Consider the following 23,683-nt stretch of genomic DNA (forward strand, 5'->3'; position numbering starts at 1 on the left):
ATCTACTTAATGGTGATTAGGGTTACATTTCTCCCAAAATATATATAGGGCTAAAATTGGAAATCTTTCGCGAGAATTAGCCTAATTAATCAAAAAGGTGGTTTATTTTCGAATAGATATAAGAGCTGTGAGGTTTCTGGTCCTCACAGCGGCTAGGATGATGATTGTTTTTCTGGATTGTTGCGCCTTGTAGTCTGGTAGAAGTTCACCAACGTTTTAGAAGTCCTTGCTATCTCCATCATCAAAGCGATCGCGGCGCAACAACCCAGAAGACAGCCATCTGCAGACCCACCGCCGTGATAATCTCAAATCCTGCTTAATAAATTTTTACTTTTATTTCCAATTAATGAACATCAAACGCCGATGTGGTATAGACAATAGAAATGTGCGGACCCCATTGAAGTACAACATTTACAGTAGTTTGATACTCTTGTCTGTATAAATTAAGCTGGATTCTTACACCTCAGTGGAAACATTCTTGATCCAAATAAGCGACCAGCTTTGCTAACCGTATTATTTCGCCGTATTTATGACTGCAAATTCCAGAAATATTTGCATTGTTTCTCTCCCCTTGTTCCCTTTATTACGTCCAGGCTGTCGGTTGTTATTAAGAAACCATTAAACACATTTTAATGTACAGGACTAAACTTTTATGTAACCACCCTTCCTATATAAACAAAAACCTGTGTCTGGTACACGGTGTATAACAAATTATGTCACTATGGTAAACGAGGGAATAACAGGTAATGCCATATCTTTTCGTGTTTAAAGATTGAATTCAATTGAACGCCAACGTCTGACTTGCCATTTCAATAGTTCTAAGCGTTCTTAAGCTTGCAGCTCAGTAAACATGCATTAAGATATAAGTTCATCGCCGGATAGAAGTGCTTACTTAGTGCCTTTATGATCATAGAGATGAATTAAGTACCTCTTAAACGTCAGTAAAATTCTACTACACTACATGGCCCAACATTACAGAACATAATACGGACGCAGTTACAAACATTAAGATTTCATTAAAGAGTGTAATATAAAAATAATTTCATTATTTAAGTACAGTTCATTTTAAGGGAAATTTTGACAATAATTTGGTCGATCAATGCTTTTATTTGCGACACCGATTATTCACAACTTTATAACCACTATCGACCCCTACGGCTTGTTTTGTATCTTGCAATGACTGTAATCACGGGTGTGTATAAAAAGTTTGTAGGAAATCCTGGAGGCAATACACGAATAAGAAAACCTGGTAGTAAATTGAAAGATAATATTAAAATGTATCTTAGGGAAATATGTTTGGAGGGTGAGGACTGCATTTGTCTGGCTTATGATAAGGCCAGAAGGCAGGCTTTCTAGAACACGGCAATGAATAATAGAGTTACAGAGAAGGCGATGAAATTGACTGACTGTACTCTCGGACAACAATCACACACTCTAATTCAAATAATCAACTTTTGAAGTTAATTTCGAATTTTACTACTAGATTATTCTCACGTGATACGTAGAAACATAATATTGCTTTGTGTTGCCTAAGAAACTTGTATATTTTAATATTGCGATTTTCGATATTAATTACACATTTTATAATATTGTCACCACTGTGTTATGGTTGGGAGTTACAATTATGAGTTATAACCAACAAATCTTAATAACACAAAACAAATTCTTACTGAGAAGCTAGTTTTCGCTGTTGCCTACGAAATTCACCGCCCCTTGTGGAACACGAATGTTCATTACCGTGTTCACAACAGCCTATAATTGGTGCCTATCCTTAGTCAGATGAATCCAGTCCTTATCCTCATACAAATATTCCTTCATCTTAATTCTTCCTTCCTATCTCCGGCATCGGTCTCCGAATCGGAATTTTACTTCAGGGTTTGCAATAGAAATGTTTTATTCCCATGCCTAATCTGCTTATCTTATACTCATTGATTTGATGACCCTAATAATATCCGATAAAGGTAAGAATTACAAAATATTTTCCAGTCTCCCGCCATTTTCTCAGCTCCAAGCGTTTTCATCTTATGAAACGTCCGCAACTATGTTCTTCCCTTTGTCGCCAGACGCCATACATAAAATACTGAGAATAGTTCGTTTTTGTCTACAGTATCTCGGTTGGAAGTCAAGGTGTAACTTCAACTTCCCGGTGTTCGCATCAAGTATTTGAGATTTATCCAACGTTTCGGCAAACAATTCAGTTTCCATCTTCCGGGTGAAAGTGTAGTGGTCGACAATGTTTGCCGAAACGTCAGATAAATCTCAACTTTCGACGTGGCACATCCCCAAAAGCTAATGTTACACAAGAGTAGTTCGTGCTACACCAATTTCATGAAGCTATTATACTACATATCACTGAAAATTCATATAGACTTCCCACTGCTCTATACAGCACGCAGCATGCAAAATGATGGCTCACAGTCAATTCCTTAATTTAATTTTAACCAATTCTGAATAGTTAATCCATAGCTTCCGATGGAGAAGAGATATGTCACCTGCTGCATGCCTACATTCGTATATTATGCAAACCATGAACTTGCGACAATAAACTTGTTAGCAGAACCCAACTGAATTATCTGGCAGTTTCCACTCTGAATAACAAAACACTGTTGATGATGTAAACAAGTCACGGTTCACCTTGCGGCGGCATACAACACGCCCAGCGATTGTCATGCGATCTGTGGCAACCGTCAGAAACAACAAAGATAAAATGGTGACACTTCAGCTATCTTTATATTAAAGCAAAATCCTCAAACAATTCCTTCGGTTATTTTAAAAAGTAACTTTCATTTTCGCGGTGCGATAATTAGATTACTGTAGAACGTTAAGCGAAGACTGAATTCAGAAGAATTTATAAAATTAGAATATGATTCTTAGACGGACGAATTTATTCTGAAACTAAAAATAAATCTGACCTAAGATACAGAACGTAACAGTAGGCTGGAAATATATTACATGATGATTGAAATAATTCGTAACCCTCACCAAATTTGCTATGCAAATTAATGAAAATAGGATGAGATGAGCAAGGCAAGTAACACGCATGGGGAGACGAGAAACGGGCACTAAATTTTAGTCGAAATCTTATGGAAAACAAACACGTGGAAGACCTAGACATGAACCTGATTGTAATAATAAAATAACATGACGTAAGGGCGTGGACTGGATTGAACCGGCTCAGGGCAGGATCCAGTATCGTGCTGTAGGGAACATTAATGAACATTCGACACGCGACATTATCGGTTTCTTAAATAACCTTTTTCCGTGGAATTAGTTAATAAAAATTTTATTCGCGTTGTTAAAATAACGATTGCACATAACGATGTTACAATATGAACATCTAAGGCCCTGAGAGGTATAATGGCGCGTCTGTGTAGCTAATATCGTAAATGTTTTACTGACGCGAATGTGGCAACCTAACAAATACTCTCCATCACATCTAGTATTGAGTTCTGGTTTAGAACTAATAAAAGGCCATGTAAAACGTATTTCATTATTTTTAATTCTGTTATTATTGACAATGGGATTATCAGTGTGGGTTCAGACTCAACAGTTCAACAACTGATCAGATCTTTTGCATTCATCAGATACTAGAGAATAAATGGGAGTATAGTATGACCGTACATCAGTTGTTTATTGACTTCAAAAAAGCCTATGACTGTTCAGAAGGAAGCGTTATGCAATATTCTCATTGAATTTGATATACCAAAGATGCTAGTGAGTCTAATAAAAATGTGCTTAAATGATACCTGTAGCACAATTCGTATAGGTAGATATTTATCTGACTAATATTCTATCAATACCGGTCTGAAAGAAGGAGATGCTTTGTCTCCATTTCTCTTTAAATTTGTTCTAGAATACGACAACAGGAAAGTTCAAATCCGGACATGCTTGCTACTTTATCTTCCCGTCTGATTTCTAAGAACATAAAGATTAAAATATACAAAACAGTAATTTTGCCTATTGTTTTGTATGGGCATGAAACATTGTTTCTTTCTCTGAGGGAGAAAGCAGGTGTTTGAGCACAGGGTGTTGAGGAGGATATTTGCGCCTAGGAGAGAAGTCGATGGGGCATGGAGAAAACTGCACAATGACGAGCTTAAAAATCTGTACTGATCCCCCGATATTGTCAAGGTGATTAAGTCGAGAAGAATGAGATGGACGGGACATGTAGCGCGCGTGGATGGGACAAGAGGTGTGCACCGGGTATTGGTTCGGAAGCCTGAGGGGAAGAGACCGCTGGGGAGACCTAGACGTAGATGAGAGGATGATCCCAGGTGAGATCTGTGGGAGATAGGAGTCGAAGGAGACTGGATTTTGTTGGCCCCGGACAAGGACCGGTGGAGAGCTTTGGTTAAATCTTTGATGAACCTTTGTGTTCGTTAAGCCAACTAGTTAGTTATTCTTGACAACATCTGTACTATATTCTCCTTCTTCATACACTAGTTAATGCTGTATCTATACACTACAGGAACTGGGAACATTCTACTGCGACCTATTCTGATTGCTTCGTTACAAAAAAAAGTACATAAAACCAAGATGGAAATCTCTGAGTAATCAATCAACAAAATGAACCTCAAATATTCGCGTCATTTCATTCAGTAATTTGCAGAGAGCTTAGTTTCGTCTTTGTTTGAACTTTTTTACTTATACAACTAGCAACTCTGGAATTTCCTCTAGAAAAGAATGTAAGATTGAAATGCGTTCATTCAAGTGTGATTTAGTAACGGAATGAAGAACATGGCAAGCAATTAAGCATCTGCTGACAAAGTCTGCAGGAAGTTTTTAAAGAAATAAGAATATCTATACCTATGCAGTACTTGATAAGGAAAAACGATTCGTGTATCAAATTGGTTGCTAAAGGTTCATTATCGGAGTTCTTGGTTGAAATGTTATAATCTAAGGAAGTAGTTAATATAATCAGAAATATTTCTCATTATATTACACGGTAAAACCTGGAAATAAGATCTCCTCAACAAGGAAATCTATTTAAGATTCGAGAAAAATATTCATTATCCAAGTTCTCCAAGTATAAAATATTCTTACATAAAGAGAAATTTTGCTCTTTTTAAGGTTATCGAGATTTACTGTAATTGTCTGTAAAGCACACAGAAAGAAATTGCTTTCTTATTTATAAACGTCTTCCTTGAAAGAAGTTTGTGACCGGATTAATTTCGAACGATCTTTAGGCCTTGTTTAATTTCTGATAAGCTAGCGGAAAATATAAAAACGGATAAAGCGCTGGATGACAAGGTTTAAAAGTATTGTCGTTTGCATAAGTTACCACTGTCTTTTCTCGAAATCAGTTAATCCTTAAGCAAATGTACTACTATATAGCTAACGTATGTTGTGAATATACACCTCTTATCAATATATTTTCTTAATTTCTTAGCGAGACATATTGTGTGTTCAGGCCCTTAAGTAATATTGCACTTATAATTAAAGTTATATAATTTACAAAAGTGGGCTTAAATACTATCGTATTGCAATGTCGTATTTGAAATTTAGTCGAAGTTCTTTAGGCCTAGACACGTAAAATTTACGCCTTTGAATGTGTTGGCCATTAAAATGAATCAAACTGAGACAATAAAAATTTCGTAGGCTTTCGTTGTTTATCACAAATGAGTTTCAGTCTAATAAATTCCGTGGATTTCGTAGTCGCATGGGTACAGATATACAGACAAAAGAAAAGCGGCCTATGCTTTGTAAAGTCGGCTTTCAGACGAATTAACATATATTTTAGAGTCTACAGATTACTGCTTTATTGCTTAAATTCACTGATTCTCAAGAGCAGCTACTAGCTATATTTTAACAAGTATTTTCTAGGGTTGTATAATACACAGACGTTATACATATTTTGTATACATTTTTATTTATCTTTTTGTTCACCTTAAATAAATTAATTATGTTATTCAGATTTTGTACAAGAGCAATTATAAAGCATTCTATGTATTTCGAACATTTGCATTAAAGTATCATAACCCTGCAGAATTGACCGTGGCAAAATCAAATGTTTATTTGAAGCCTGTACTTGAGATATGATGGTTATATTGTTAAGAATAAATTGCAATTTTACCTTCAAACGTAGATTATACGTAGATTAAAGAAAATTCATGACATTTCTCTGTAGAAATTTTTTATCAACATTCTTCTTTCCATTCAACATATTAAGCAGAATATTTTGGACTAATTCCAGGATTTATTTTTTAACATAATACAGTGTGATTAATTTATACGATAAAGGAATTAATATGTCAAAATAGACTCCAAATTAAACCATTTTAATCTACCTACTTCATATTGTAGTACGAACACTGAAACGTAATAACGATTTCTTTCGATAATAAATTCTAGAGAATCCTGCTCTAGATATGTCATAAAACTAACAACCGCAAATACTCAAGGGAAGATAAAAACAGAGGACGGCTGTCCTAAACGGGCCACGTCAAAGATATTGCAGACTACCATTACTACTATTACAAGGATTGGGAATACAGACGCGTTTCGGGAGAGTTACTCAAGGTAACTTGTTATTAGTCTTGTATAGTGCCTCTGTATAATTTCTACTCAATCCTGATTTGTCTCCTTAGTACTTATCGCCCTGCTGATGGAGGCAGCAAGATCATCTGAAACAACGGTAAACTTCTACCAGATACACGGCGCAACAACCTAGAAGTCATCTTCAGAAGCAAAACTATCTACTGGTCTGATGCCTCGCAGAATTCTGTTCAAGAAAGAAAATTCTTACACATAATTTTCACTAACTAATAAATACACGTTGAAATGTAATCTTCTACGAAATTAAATGTTTCTAATAAAGTACAACTGTTTTAAGAATCTATAGTGGGACGACGTCTAATATTTCTTATTTGTTATCTAATTAATTGGTCAGATATTTTTACAGTATTTCACTTAATTAGGTATTAAATCCATGAATGTCACACCTTATAATCTTCATACAAATGGACAGACGTTCCTCAAAACTAGCAGTATCATTACCATTACATCTCTTTACCTTCTAATTTTTTCAGCCAGAGACGAGATTTGAAGCGCGGGTTTCTAAATTTTTGTGTGGTAACATATCTTTTGCGAAAATTTATTCTCTATAATTAAACGAAACTTACAATTTATCAGTCTAAATCTCTGAAAGAATAATTTATTTTAGGCTAAATTTTCTATCTATCACTCTCTGCTCGGTTCTGTATGTATCATTTTGCAGCATAAGTATAATTGCGGAATTATATTAAAATACTCTACTGTCAATGGTCTTCATTTCGTACTGTACTTATCAAAATACTTTTTGTATGGAGCAAAAGAACTTAATATTAAAATGGAAACGCTATAAAGCGAGTACGCGAACAGAAAAAAGTTTTAATGGGGTTTTAAAGTTGAAAATTATCTACGTCATTAAAATACTTGTACTGTATCACTGCACGTAAAACAGTTATTTCATATATTCCATGGACCAAATATCTCGAAATTAAAAAAAGTAAAAATTTCGTGTCATGTATTTCCCCCTGACGGCTGTTAAAGCACACGAAATTTTTTTACGTCTTCAGCGGATTGAAGCTGACAACAGACTTAAGATTTAATGTCACTTTCAATGCCCCCTGCATCACGTCGCAGGTTTACGTTACTTTTTGAATTTTAATTTTTATCGGAGGAGTTTTACCCTAACAATTTTATTACTATGAAAGTACAAATAAAAACTTTCTTACTCTCTAGAAAGATCTGTAGGGTAGTGGGAGAGGAGATATAGAATTAACTTACAGAAGTGACATGAAAGCTGGAACTAGCTGAGTCTGGTGGCATAGTTCTTAACTAAGTTGTTCTCAACACCATCTGGCCTTGCTCATAATAAAATGACAAAACTTTCAGCCTACTCTTTGGATTGACTACAAGTCACTACAAGGATCAGAGGTCTACCTACTTGAGTAAGAGCAATTCTTCTTGATCCTACATTATTTTATGCATAAATAAAGCAGAATGTTTGATAAACTTTCATTTCTTAAGTACAGTAGCAATTTTTATAAGATCTAACTTTCACTGCGATGAAATCTAGAAGTTTATACATCTGGCCCGTATAAGTTTATTTCGTTTCAATACTCAATCAGTCGCATTCTGACAGAAAAACAGCATTCAATTGTATAGACTGTTCAAAAAGTCTCTATACCAAAGATACATAGTTGCAAGTTAACAATATTCTGAGATTAGCAACATGTTTCTGTAGTTCTTTTGCACGAAATTACGACATCTATTTAAAATTAAAATATTTTGTCCAATACGTTTTATAAATAAATTTAAATAAATGTTTTGTTTTCCACAGTACAGAACGTTTTTCTAACATTCCGTATTTACAAAAACTTGAAAAAATAGAAAAAACATACAAAATGTTAAACGTAAAACTTGTATATTTGGCAGAAGTCACTAGATATTTATAGGCGAATATTATTAAAATCTGCTTCCAGAAGAACTGTTGGTATAGACTGGAGTACACTGATTCAGAATATGACCAATTGGTGGGATCCTGTTAACAGAGTAGAAGCCGAGCGAGAATTGCTGGCACTTGGGAAAAGGACTGATTTTGGTCGTAATGAGATGGACCCGTCCGAAGCACGCGCTAGAGGGGTGTCAGCTTCAGTTGGTTTGTACCTCTAGCTGTGTTTAGTTCGGTGCGTCACCGCACCTGAGGCTGTGTGACCCCCACTACTACTGAACTCCCCTCTCTCGGCTTATACATCGCGCATTTAGGTGCCACCATTACTCGCGCGACCTCTAATATAGTGCGTTATGTGATAAACTTGAACACAACTGACTCTTCTTGGCTGGAAGTATATCACTGACTGCTAAGCGCTCCATAAAAACAATAAAATCAATTCACCTTCATTATAAAGGTTATTATGAAAACCGTAAAGTAACTTGATCAGTGAACGCCTTGTACAATTTCCGGTGTTATAAAAAGTGGAGACATTCTTGACAATCCGAGCGAAAAACAGATTCTCAAAAACGGTCCTACCACATGTGATTATTTACTTTAATACACCATTATGCGTCTCGGTTTATAAAAGAGCTTTATCATGCAGCTATAATCAGAATCTGTAATTTGAAGTTTTAGCGGCTATGAGTGTGAAGATGGCTGTCTTCTCGGTTGTTGCGTCGTGTAGTCTGGTAGAATTTTACAGATGTTTCGGAGGTTCTTGCTGCCTCCATCATCAGGGAGTCCTGATGATGGAGGACTTTTGAAACGTTGGTAAACTTCTACTAGACAACACAGAACTACAACCCAGAAAAGGAACATCACCGTCAATTCAAATTATTCATTTTGTATATTCATACTACATCGAGGGGGTGAAACCACAGTTCATAAAGAACATTTTGTCTCACTTCATAAAAAATAAAGAAGAATCATAGAAACACAAGATGAACCGCTTAGAGTATTGAGATCTGTAGCGGCGTGGGAATTTTAACTCCGCATGCTTACAAAGTTGAGAGCACGAATAAGGAACAACGTGCTTTGATCACGAAGTGGAGTGACTCCGAAACCCGACCTTAATAAAACCTCTTCAACCAAGTTCTTAGAAAAGTTCTTTTTTCTCTTCTACTTTATATTTCTTTGAAGCAGAAGTTTCTGATGGTAGTCCCTTGCGGTTACAGCGTAATATTTCAACATGAGACGCCAACACCTGATATGGCCACGCGTTATTTGTCGCGCTTACCACATCACTACAGGCCAAAGAACACCATCAGGTAAACAAGAACTCGCCTTTAGAGGCGAGCATACTTTTTGCAGAGGCAGTGAGAGGACTTTTATTACACACAAGAAACAACAAAACACGTAACCTCGCAGATGTGTAGTGGCGTACTGTATAATTTTAGGCGCACTTAGGATCCGTGTATTGATATCCACAATTACCTATTCAAGTTGCGGTTTATGATAGAATCACTAAGTATAATCGATTACCTGATACATTTTCTAGGATAAAATGTGACATATTTTTTTTACATTTAAAAAATAGATCTAATAGCTATCTGCGTTGAATTTTAAAATGAGGTCCAAAGAAGTTCAGGTTTATCACTTCGTACCAAAATCTGCATGGTTAATTCAATATTTATTGTAAACAATTCATGAAGTGTTTCTATCTGAATTTATATAATATCAACTTTATCCTCTTGTCTGCGCCTGGAGATGATCAAAGTGGCATATACCCTTTTGTTTTTTCGATTAAATAATTTAAAGCAATTCTATCTTTAACGTCTTGTTACATGTCCCGATTTCGCTAATATATCGGAAAAATGTACAAGTAATGAAACACCATCACCATGCAATTTCTGTCATTTTCATGTCCCCCCCCCCCCCCCACCGGTCTTAGGTCCAAATATTTTCCTCACCACTTCCTCGAACATCCTCACTATATTCTTCCTGAAGGATAATTGCCCAAGTGTAACACGAAACAAAACAACTTGTAAAATAAAAATTTGCATACATTAAAATGTGCACTTTCTCATCAGGACTGGGTAATAAGAATTCCCCGAACTAAATATAATTTAAACTTCGTCTTTCTTGTGGCCTAATTTTGATTTGTCGCTGTCTCAAAAAATTTAATTTTGTAACGTTGTAGAAGAATTTAAGAGTTCTCTTTTCAAACGAGGAATAGTATGAATATCTTGTTTTACATTAAGAGGCATAGTTCTATTTGTGCTTATGTTAGAGCAGTGTTCCGCAACCCAACCTTTAACCTTTACACTCTAATTGGTCAGATACCTTACGGCACAACACAAAAATTTTCCGCTCAAGAAATGGGATGCTAAATTACACATGTTGGATGATAATGTCATGATGAACCTGTGTGTGCCCGCCCGTCATCTCCTCAAATAGTTTACTTGATCTGTTGATAAAAATGACAAAGTATTGAAGATTTACTTCACAGTTTTAACACTTACGAGTTACCTAAAACAAATAAATGATGCAACATCGACATTCCATGTTATTTAATATCTTCTGGTTTGTTGTGACGTGTAGTCTTGTAGATGTTTACCGACGTTACAGGGATGATTATTACCTCCGTCATCAGGTCGATAGATAATGGATGCAGTACCTCTGAAACGTAGGCAAATTTCTACCAGACTACACGGCGCAACAACCCGGAAGACATAAATCTTTATACGCAAGAACCTCAAATCTCGCAAAATTTACCAAGTTTCAAAAGAGCGTCTGTTTATTTCTTCTATTTTTGTTTCTTGCTGCGGGAAAGATAAGTCACACATGGGAACAGCTATGGTGATAAAGATTTAAGAGTTTAAAACTTCGTAGCTTTAATGGCTGTTGTCATGAAAGTCCTTTCCTGCTTCTCTTACGAATTCACATATCGATCTCAAAGAAGTCGTGGCCTATGCGTGTGAACAACAGAAAGAGTTTTCTAAAAAAATGTATATGCAAGCTGACGTTCCATACCTACCAGTGTTTAGACAGGGGACATTTTCAGAGATAATTGTTCTTTACTAAAAAAAATTTGCTAAGTGTCTGAATTTAACTTCGTATTGAGTAAGCCAGCTTCAACATTCTAGTGTCTCAGAGACTGTTACAATTATGAAAAAATATATCCAGATTTAAATTGTAGAGAAAGTTTTAGATACCTCTGATTAAGAAAAATACGTTTTCAGAACGTTGTTTGCCCTGTATTTACGTATCCACTTATGTACTGCCCAAACCAGGACCTACGTGAGATTTGTTGACCATCAGTCTTCTCTTTGAGCTCTGCGTTGCTAAAATTTAAGTCAGAAACAGACTTCGTGATGAAAATTGGTGAGCTGCAAACTGTTTGCTTTAACTAAAAAAAGCGCTGATACTGAAAACCTGCTTACCAAAATTGCTGTACCATGTTTCTTTGGTAATATTCCTCCACTCACAAAATTAAAATTTTAAGCTAAAAATATAAATCTTATGTCTCTATTAATATAAATGCTGTATTCTAATTGGAAACAAACTCATATCGTCCAGAAACGTCAATAAATGATATTGTTTAGGCGGTTAAGGAATGTCTTAACTAACAGAGCGCGACAGTTCTTGACGTTTAACGTGAGCTCGTCAACTGTTAAATAAATTTTACAATCTCTAATCCTGTCTTCTCAAAGCCCATCTTTTTATATCTTATTTTCGCTTCTATGCTTCCTCTTCTTATCATATTTTCTAACTTAGATTTCAAAAGAACTTCACACCGACTCGCATGTACAGTTCATCTCATGATCCTGTACGTATTAATTTCATTAACATTTCGCAACGAACACAGATTATTAAAACACTCAAGTATTTCTTCCGATATTTTCCGTTTTCTGTTACTTACTACTTCTTAGGTTGAATTACACTTCCAGCACTTCTTCCCAAACGCCAATTATATTTTTACAGTGAGATACGAAAGGTAATATTAAAAATGACATATTTAAAAATACAATTAAGATGGGATACTTGACAACGGTTACAAACTAATAGATTAAACCATAATAGAAACGATGATATGAGGAAAAACAGAAAGTAAGTCAGTACAAGTTTCATAAACAGTATAGACAGATAAAAGGATAACGAAGCATTCTGCAGTTTAAATCGAAAACAAATTTCTGTGTACTTTTGATGGGAACGAAAAGATAAAATCTCCTAAACTAACAAAACTGTAATTTTATAAATCTGGCTTGTCGCCCGGACGGAATTTCTTAAACTTTAAACCAGGTCCTCTTGGACTTAAAGTTTCCAGAATTTATTCCTCAAAATTTGACTTAAATGCATATCATATCCTCTCCTCTGCATTTCAGGTTACAGTGATGGGTTTTTGTGATAAATGCGATGTAGATTTTGCTTCCATAATATAGATAATCTCATGATCAGCCGAATAAATACCCTCTGCTGAACGAATAGCCTTTATCATGGAATTAGTTTTAATTAGTTTTGGTATCCTGACATTTTCAGTTTTTAATAACTTTAATCCAGAACTGATACGGCTTTATAGAATGTCAAATGTGAACTTTCTGTAAGGATTAATTTCATTTTGCTGCACACGCTTCGTATGTCTGTGTCTTCATACTTATTTTACTGTGATTCCAACATTTTTATCGCTAGGACTCTCCTCTCTCGCGAGACACTGAATACAAATCTCTCTCTCTCTGTCTCTCTCAGTATCTGATACTTTTATGGGTTTATTATTATTTATTTTTGACTGCAAATGGGTTTTTACCCGGTGGCAGTGGTCCTACAATAAGACACAAGAGAACAACAAGACACAACAGAACAATGAGACACAACAAAACAATGAGACAGAACAAAACAATAAGACACAAGAGAACAACAAGACACAACAGAACAATGAGACACAACAAAACAATGAGACAGAACAAAACAATAAGACACAACAGAACAATAAGACACAAAAAAACATAAGACACAACAAAACAATGAGACAGAACAAAACAATAAGACACAACAGAACAATAAGACACAAAAAAACATAAGACACAACAAAACAACACACCACACTCAAAATAAAACAACTCATAAGATTACAAAACCATATAACCTAAAGTACATAACTTAAAAATTAATACCAACTAGACATAAGACAGTAACAGTAATGAATTACATACGTCATAAACTGATGCACTCACATTTCATCAGGAACTTCTCTTCACTTCACTACACTTACGAAGCCTTCCCATCCTCACCCTGATTTACCTCCCTTAACCTCACTTCACTTCACCTCATTTATCACTTTTCCAACCTTCTTCCTAAAAGTACTTGGTTTACAGGAGAGAGTCCCTAAAACATCAGCAGGTAGCTGGTTCCAGAGTTGGATGGTCCTATTTACAAAGGAATATTTTCCGATATCTGTTCTTTGCTTTCTGTTCCTAATTTTCCGAATATGATCGACCCTGCTCAGATACGTAATATGGCCTTTGCAATCTGTCACCTATAGCTTTCCATGCCCGTTCTCCCGTGTACGCTTTGAAGAGAGCACTTACGCGTGCTATCTTTCTACGCTGTGCCAGGGTTTCCCAGTTCGAATCGCTCCTATGATATGCAAATTTACATGCTTTCTTTTGCACCCGTTCTAACTCATTTATCTGTCCCTCCCTGTAAGGATCCCAGCACGCCGCCCCATATTCCAGAATCGGACGCACTAGTGATGTGTAGGCTAGACTTTTAGTGTTACTATTCCCCTTTTTGAGAACACGCATTGTAAAATGAAGTGCCTTCCAGGCTTTTTTCACCGTATAATTTACTTGATCAGCCCAGCTTAAATCGCTGCTTAAGAGTATTCCCAAGTATTTACAACTTCCGGAATTATTTGGTCCCGTAACAAATAGTTTAGTGGTTCCTTCACCCGACTTCTCGTGAAACTAACTCCTTTCCTTTTACTTGCGTTAATTTTCGTAGCATTTTTAACCGCCCATTCCCCCAGACTGTTTAGATTCATCTGCATCTTTTCTATATCTTTACTATATATAATGTTCCTATATATTATACAGTCATCTGCAAAAAGTCTAATAGTCGATTCAATGTTCCTCCAAATATCATTTACGTACGCGAGGAATAGAAGTGGACCCAATACACTCCCTTGCGGTACACCTGACGTTACTCTGACTTCCTCTGATAATTGCCCTCCTACTCTAACTCTCTGCGTTCGGCCTAAAAGGAATTCCCTTACCCATACGACTATCCTCGAGTCCACGCCCGATGCCGCGATTTTCATAAGCAGCCGATCGTGAGGAACTAAATTGAAGGCCTTCGAAAAATCGATTATAATCGCGTCTAACCTTCCTCCGTTATCCAGTGTGTCTGCAATGTCCTGGCAAACCGTGATTACTTGACTTTCACATGAATATCCCGGCCTTAACCCATGTTGACCCTCGAATAACCAATTCTTTTCCTCTGTCTCTCTTACAACGTGGTTCGAACTGCACCTCAACATTGCATTACGTAGCTGTGATTTCAGTTTCTTATGGGTTTTAAAGCTACGTTACGACTTTTCTAGCTTTTGTCCCGAAAACAAAAATGTCTCACATTTTTCAGATCGTCTGTACCCATAATGTACTTAATCTTCTAGGACATTTTATTCGCAGTGACACGAAGGATTTGCCATCTGATTCACCTGACTCGAAACATTTCAAATTGACTTGTGTTTATTTTTTATTTGCTATTTAACGACGCTGTCAATAGCTCAGAGTTTATATAATCTAATGAAATGATATTTGTGAATAAGAAGGTATATGGAACAAAGCCGTCCCAGGGTAATAACTCGCATTTGGGTAGGAAAAAACCAGATTTCGTGGCCTAAGTTTAAATTAGGGCCCTGACTAATAAGAAACAGAACTAATAATCACTCGGCCGAGTAATTTATTTGTTTGTTTGTTTATTTTTGTTTACTTACTTATTATGGTTTATTTAACGACGCTTTTGGTAGTTCGAGCTATATAACGTAAATAATGGGATGGTTCACGAATAATTAAGGAATCTGACGTAGCATAATTAAGGTATTATCTAAGAATTTAACTGGAGTAACTGAGGAAGGCCAATAAAACCCTCAGTCATGATTGCTGGTCTCCGGGCCAAGATCTGAATCCGGAACCTCACACTATGAGGTAGGGATGCTAACAAGTCGAAATCGTTATTTGGTCAAAGTACGTTCTGTCTGCAAACTGTAACAGCTACCTTTCAATAATTTAACCAATGACTTCCTTGTAAAATGTGGGGCATTTTCATCATTCTTTGAGGGTTACAATACAATTCGAATGAATACAGTATAAAACTTATGGTGTTGGTTTATTAGGTTCACAACAACAGAAATTAATCTATAGTAAATGAAAATCAGGAAATACTAGTTACGCAAAGTCCCAAAGAACAGATTATGAAAAAATGAATCGTCCATTCGAATATTTTTATCTTGCTTAAAATTATAGTATTCAAACACGGCAATACATTCAGACGGACGAACCTCCTCCACTCTTCATTTATGACCAATACAAAAACCACTGCAAAACGTTTCACCCACACAATATCACGTTAAGCGCGACATACATTACGATACGACCTTGAATGCGATATTAAAGTACAATAGGTCTAGAAGAGAAAAACTTTCTGATATTTGATGGACATCTGATGAAGGATTGCACTTAGGATATTACATTTGAGTTTATATGGATCATACACCTGAATATGGTTCATTTAGAACCGAAACATGTAGTATAAAAGATGATGCTCTAATGTAAATCGAACTATTCGATAGAGAGCATCATTTTAATATATTTTAAATATTTAAATGTTAATTGTAATAATATTTTAATATTTTAACATTTAATAATAATATTTTATTGTGATTTGACTGATAAAATTGAGCAAGTATATATTCAACACAATAATGACGCAACATTATCATCTCATTATAGTATACATTTTCGGTTCGTGCTTTCTGAATTGTAGATACGTTTTACTTTTAAAGCTTTGTATTCATATTCTTTGCTAGAGTTTGAAATAAAAAGCTAAACAATTACAAAGCATCTTAAAACCCATTAAATTAAAGTAAAACTAACATCATTCAGCTGAAGGGAAGATAAGATAATAACTCTCTCCTTCTAATATATACCAGCAAGTTCATCAATGCGTTCTAAAACGCCGCCCATGTCAAAGGTACTTCTTAACATATGACATGGTGGTTTACGGTTGTGGAATTTGCCTACAGACAAACCTTGAAGCTAAACGACTACCCTTTGTCGGCTGTCCGCCGTTGTTTATTTATTAAAAATGTCTATTTGTTTATAAAATAAGCTTAATGACGCACTTAACATGGATTTGGAGTAATTAATATGTGATACACATACTGAAGATTCACTTTTTGGTTCAGGTCTGAATTAGGCGAAACTAAAGACGTTTTATACGCATTGTTAAGCGAGTGAAAGTAATTCATTTGGTTCCTACTCTACCCCTCCTGTCGGCCACAAATCAATTAGTCAAGTGGAGTACCGACACGCCCGAGACCGTTTCTCAAGAAGGGTGCAACCCTTAAACTGAATTATTCGTCAGTTAATCAGGGGAATATACTGTACCGCACGCCACGCCCGCTCTTTAGGCAACCAGCATTTCGATACGATCAGTGGAATTTTCTTACCAAGATCACAGACGTCAAGATATAAATTGCCAGCACTTAGTGAAACATCATGGCGTCAAGCGTCAGAAAGAAAGACACTAAATAGTGTACGATTCTTGTAATTACGTTACATAATTTTGATCTAGAATGAATTAAAGAAACGAAATTTCTTCTGCATTCAGTACATCTCGAACTAAATTAAAAAGTAAAATGCGTAGAAAGATGTAGCTTTAGTGTCCTCAGGTGAGATTCATCACAATCAAAGTAAAACAGAACAGTGTAAACACTTCCTTTATGAACAAATCCCAGTTGATTATTTAATTATTTTGATTCAGTTAGTTAGTTTAATTAAATCTGTCATGATGATCCACTTTTACCTATGAAAGTAATAATGATAATCCTATACAAGAGTCTCAGAAAGCTGTGTGCCGCTGAATTTTGAATTCAAAAGCGTTCCTAGACTTTTAATTACAGATTATAAGTGACGTAACAGGGATTAGAACTTTTTACTCTCAAGTTTTCATCTCATCGGACTCAACTACATCTTAGTAGAAGTGTTTGTTGGTGCCTCGATACTTCGTCCGACTGTTTCTCATACCTCACACCAATTCCTCGTGCATTTTTCACTCACTTCCTTGATGATAGCGGCAGTGCGTACCCCTGAAACGTCGGTCGACTAATAAGAGATTGCACGGCGATCCCCTTGTGTGCTATAAGCGCTGTCATTGATGCCATGATTATTAATTTAATTAAATAAATGCGTATCACAAATATTTTCATATTATTATTCGTTTCCTCTACATATCTTTCAACTAATTCGCATAAACCTGTTAGAACCTTTGGGTTAACCTTCCACACCAGATAATCCATACGAGACAAAAATATCACAAGGATGATACACCTCTGCATTCGGGACATTTCAATATTCATCACGTTACACTTGGTAATTTATATGCCATTGAGACATTAATGATACGAAGACTAAAGTAATAATTTTCATTTCCTACGTCACTTGATGTTTCTATGTGATACCGTAATTCTGAAATGACACACGCATTTGCATGAGAAAGGGAGTAATCATTCAATATGCAGTGTCTAATCAATTTCATGGTTGAAAAGTTTATAGTACAAAGCACCAATCACAATTCGGTTACGCATATCACCCCGTTTCTGTCTTGTTACTATTCACGTAAAACTAGAACGTTAAATTAAGTCATGTTTATTTATCACCATATTAATTTTAATAACTATACTTTATTCTTAATGAAAAGGTTTGGCCGTAACTGAATTACAAGAAGACATTAACTCTTTTGCGTATAATTCAGATTCATATTATAAATAAAGGTGTCAGCCGTGAAATTGTATTAACATTGAATATTGAGCCATCAGTCCGTATAAAATGCAAATGTAAAGATAATGAGCAAACGTCCATCTTGTAGAGACAGGAAACAAAATGGGTGTTTGACTTCGTATCAAGCATGCCGGGCATCCTGATATATATAAAATAATGTTGCAAACAATATTAAAATAACTAAATCACAAGACAGCACACACTATATCAAAACGACCACACACATATTTGTGGTTTGGTATCTTTTCTTGTTAATTGATTTTTTCAACATATATTATACCACTACTTAGATCAGAAATAAATAGATCTTGAAAATAATTTTTTTTATGAATCGCCCCCACATTTAAATTCCACTACCTTGCAGATAGATCACAAAATCAATATCCACAAGAAAGAAGTTGTATCTGCTTCATAATTTTACGTCACATCATAAAGGAAAATTTTTCGTCTTAATGGAAATTCTGTATGAAAGACATGACACATGGTTGTACACTTAGAAATTGAATGGAAAATGCTGAAAATACAACACTGGCATCATCAAACCCTGTTCTGTTCCTCGCACACAAAATCTACAAGTAACCAACATCATATACGGATATGAATCGTCCGAACTGATGTATAATGTTCCTTGGATGTTTTGACGTCTTAAAATCTCGTGTTAACCGTATGCCCTACCAGTTACATCAACCAATAAACTTTAGATTTTATATTTATGGGTTTCGCATTAACCAGATATTTTTAATGGCGAGGAGTTGTGTTTCCTTTCAGGCAGGGGCTCAGTTCTTGAATAGATGAGCTTATACTACAAATGATTTAGCCCCTTACTCTGGAGGCCACTAAATTACATACTTAACTACCAAAAAGGGATTTGCCAGCGAACATTCTAAATACAAGATTCTTTCCTCCTTTCCCCAAAAATAAAGGGTCTCTCACTCCTACCCCACAATTTTTTCCTTGTTACTATTCTTTTGTGATCTCTCATGTCTCTTCCCAAAGGCTAAAGCTGTGTATCGCCATAAGACCGAAATAGAGTTCTTAATTTTTGGGAACTTTAAAAGTTATCAGAAAAGTGTATTTACATTCACTGCGCTATTCATTATTACTGATTCATCCTACGTCTTTCGTCACAATGTATGTTCTGTGCTTTGCTTTCTACGAGTTTCATTTAAAAGTAAAGGGAATTAAGAAGTTCCATGCGAGAGAGATTTCATGTCCACTGCTTATGCTAATATCCGACCGTCTCGCATTTTATAACGATTATTCACTGTAGTGCTGAAAGTATTGATTGTTTGTTCATAAACACAGCTACAACAATTTTATAATATGCCGTAGATATTAGCAAATAAGATTATTTATATATTTCAAGGGAATGTGTTACAGCCTTAAAAATTTAATTTCGAGACATATAATGCGTGTGGATTTAGTCATGTTTGTTCCAAATGAGTTAGATGGCAGCAAAAGAAAGACTTTTAAATTATATCAAAAATTATTTTGGTTATTACCCAGGTGCCCCCAAAAGATGTAAATACATATACACTTTGGCGGCCGTTTGTCAGTCAGTTAAGAGGTCGCGCGAGTAGTCGTATCCACCTAAATGCGCGATGTATAAACCGAGAGAGGGGAATTCAGTAGTAGTGGGGGTCGCACAGCCTCAGCTGCGGTGACGCACCGAACTAAACACAGCTAAAGCTACAAACCAACTGAAGCTGACACCCCTCTAGCGCGTGCTTCGGTCGGGTCCATCTCATACGACCAAAATCAGTCCTTTGCGCAAATGCCAGCACTTCTCGCTCGGGCCTTACTTACCGCCGTCAACTGTGCCACGAAGTTAATGGTGGTCATTTTAAAAAACTACACTCTATTCTCTAACCCACTAAGTGCCAATGATGATGTATGAAATGGTTTACTTTATGAAAACGACTTAATGTGTTTATACATCTTTTGGGGGGCAACTCTATACTTATATTATATGCGCTTAAACAACGTTACTAAAGTTTTCTGAACTCCCATCTCGAGGCCACTGGTCGTCTGTATACTGCGTAAAAATTGGAAAATGACAACAAATAGCCTGAAGGCATAAGGTTATTTGTATTATGTAACATGCAAATTATGTATGGTAATTATAGTGTTACGTACAATAGGAACGTTTATTTCTGTGTTATGCTCGACTAACCAATTTCACGGTAATGACGGCAAATGAAAGAGTTTTCTTCGGCTCGTAGAATTACCAGAGGAGGTAAGGTTACGAAAGGGTTCAATGGAAGTAATAAAGGGTATAAAGATTGAAGATACGAAATAAATCGCTTCCCGCTGAATTTCAATGAACTTTTTTAATAACACTGGTATGATATAACCCACTCACTCACTCTATGTTGCAGAAAATTCTTTCAAAAGTCGTCTCAATACTCGGATTGTCAATGAATGGGTCACATTCTATATGGAACTCGAAGGTGTTCACAAAATCCCTCCACCCGACTCTATCGTGAGCCAGCTGCATCCAGTTTGCTCCATCGATTCCTATCTCCCGAAGATACATCTTAATGTTGTCCTCTCACCGACGCCTACGTCTTCCCAGAGGTATCCTCCCTTCAGGATTCGCAAATAATACCTTGTAAACACCCTCCCCCTCCCTCATGCGTGCCACATGTCCCGCCAACCTCATCCTCCTTGATTTAAACACCCTGATAATATCAGGTGAGGATCACAGTCCGTGAAGCTCAACAATACGTGATTTTATCCATTATCCGTCTCCCTCCATTTTTGGTTCAAATATCTTCAACACTCAGTTCTCAAAGACCCTGAATATATGCTCTTGCCTCAAAGTGAGAGACCAAGTTTCGTACTAATACATTACAACTGGTAAAATTACACATTCGTGTATTTTAAACTTTTGTTTCAATAATATGAGATAAGAGAAAAACATATTTTGCACTGAATAATAGAAAGCATCCCCTGATTTTAATATTCTCTTGATTTCGTCATGAATATCATTATGACTTATTAGTGTCAACCCCAAACACCTGAATTTTGTCACATTTTCGAACGATTAATTACCTATCCTTAGTGTTTTCTGCATTTATTTCTAAACCAAAATCCCCACTAGCCTTTAAGGGTGTTTCTGTGTTCGCTTTTATAGAAATTATTACATTATCGCCCAACACATTAATATAGTCAACAAAGACCAAACGCTGACGTGTCCCATTCAATTACAAACCGCTTGGATTATAATCAGGAAAGTCCAAATAATTATTTGTACTTTCCTGATGGCATATTTTAAGGCAAAATTAAAAAACAGCAGTGACACAGCATCTCCCTGTTTCAGGCCATTGTGAATACGAAATGCATCGAACAAAGGATATAACCATTATCAAAAAATGAGAATTAATAATAGTAAAATAGAATAACAGTATTCGTACCTGGATAATAGACTATGCTTCTTGTAACCATGTAGTTCGCTTCAGGTATCCTCAGCTCACAGACGAACATGGTGGTTGCCTGCACATCCGTACCGTCTAAGACCTTCGTAGCCGAGATGTCGTAGCACCTGTGTTCCTTCGTCACCTCTACCACGACATCCTTTAGGCTGTCCCTGTCACAACACGCAGGAAGACCAACTTTGGCACTGGGTTTAAATCAAGACAAATACATTAATGTTATGCTTCCCAAATATTATAATCTAATTACGACAAAACATTAATCTTAAATTTATATTTTAAGGGCGGTGAGGATGATTACGAAGTGGGTTTTGGTGCCGTGTAGTCATGAAAGCATATTCCAACGTTTTGGATAAGCGACTACCGGCTTTCAACCTTGAAGATGCATACAGTATGCTTGTCTGAAACGATGGTATCTATCTACGACTCTACACGACGCCAAAAACCAGTACATCATAATACGAATTTGTGTTAATAAATGCAAGGCACTGAAGAGACCATAAAAATGAATACAGGCATACCTCGTTTTATTGCGCTTCGCATATATTGCCGTTTTTTTATAAATTGAAGGTTTGTGGCAATCCTGCGTCGACCAGTCTATCGGCGCCATTTTTCCAACAGCATGTGCTCACTTCGTGTCTCTGTGTTACATTTTGGTAATTCTCTCAATGTTCTCATTACATAACTTTTATATGCACTGGGAAACCAAAACATTCGTGTGACTCGCTTTATTGGGGTGGTCTGGAACCGTACCAGCAATATCTCCGAGGTATGCTTGTATCCCTATTTCCAAATTACGAATTTGTACTGACCACCATACATTAAGAGGGTGGTAGAAACGTGGCGTACGAGACGGATGGGCATATAGCGCACATGAGAGAAATGTATACAAAATTCTGATTAGAGAACATAAAACAAAGAGATATCGCGTAGATCGGAGAATAATATTAAAACTAAATCCGGAAAACATGGTTTCTAGCTTTTGTATTATTGTAACTGCGAGCTTATTAACGACTTTATTACGAGTCGTACAAATATGTGTTAGTCACGTGTTCTGTGTAATATATTCGGTGTTTATTCCCCCACCATAAAGAACAGCCAATATTAAGATCAGTATCTTACAGTAGAATAACTTGTATCCTGGTAGCCAAATGAACCGCAGGAGAATGCACATTTTAAACTAAGTTACCACTTTCCTACGCAGCATCACATTATATTACTAAATTAAATAATTTATGTGCAAACAATTTCATCGAGAAACTTACTTATTTTTACTACCCAAGTACAGCGCCATCTTTGGTTCTGGATACACACCCTGAGCGATGCAAGTAATATTGACTACTCCTGAATCATGCTTCCACCAGGTGACGTACAATTTCTTTTCTGGCGCTGAAACACAGAACACAACAATACAGCTATACATTTCAGCATAAATAGAAAGGGACCCTTTTAAGATTTTAGGTTGTTACGGCGGTGAGAATGATGATTATGATGATCTGGGATTTGGTGCCATGTATACTCTTTGTAGATGCCAACGTCTCGAAGAAATACGTTGTCTTCATCTCCAGGGCTAAAGTCTATACGATGCCAAAACCCAGATTATCATCAGAAAGGAATGAAGACTGATCTTAAATCGAGAATATTGAAAACACATAAAAACACAATAATTACAAAAGATATACAACTTGGCGAGATCAAGAAAGGCGAGACAATGTGGTAGATAAAACTAGATGATGATAAATATGCAAAATAAACATTAGTTTTAAATAATAATC

The 23,683-nt window shown here is 36.1% G+C and overlaps 1 protein-coding gene across 3 annotated transcripts in view; it reads right to left on the reverse strand.

Annotated features, from left to right (window-relative positions):
• LOC110828737 (uncharacterized) overlaps positions 1-23,683 on the reverse strand; it is a 188,457-nt gene that overhangs the window by 51,906 nt on the left and 112,868 nt on the right. For 2 of the 3 annotated variants that reach the window (XM_022061719.2, XM_022061720.2), the window contains exons 3-4: positions 23,174-23,297; positions 21,891-22,063 (exon numbers count right to left, since the gene is read on the reverse strand). In XM_022061719.2, the coding sequence (XP_021917411.1) occupies positions 21,891-22,063; positions 23,174-23,297 (297 nt within the window). Of the gene's footprint in view, positions 1-6,533; positions 6,624-21,890; positions 22,064-23,173; positions 23,298-23,683 lie in introns of those variants that run through there. The other variant, XM_087358237.1, reaches the window with a different exon arrangement.

Source organism: Zootermopsis nevadensis, unplaced genomic scaffold (genome assembly GCF_977971745.1).
Source record: "Zootermopsis nevadensis isolate Lab colony 2312 unplaced genomic scaffold, Znev_1.0 Znev_ptg000029l, whole genome shotgun sequence".
In the NCBI taxonomy this organism is placed as follows: domain Eukaryota; kingdom Metazoa; phylum Arthropoda; class Insecta; order Blattodea; family Termopsidae; genus Zootermopsis; species Zootermopsis nevadensis.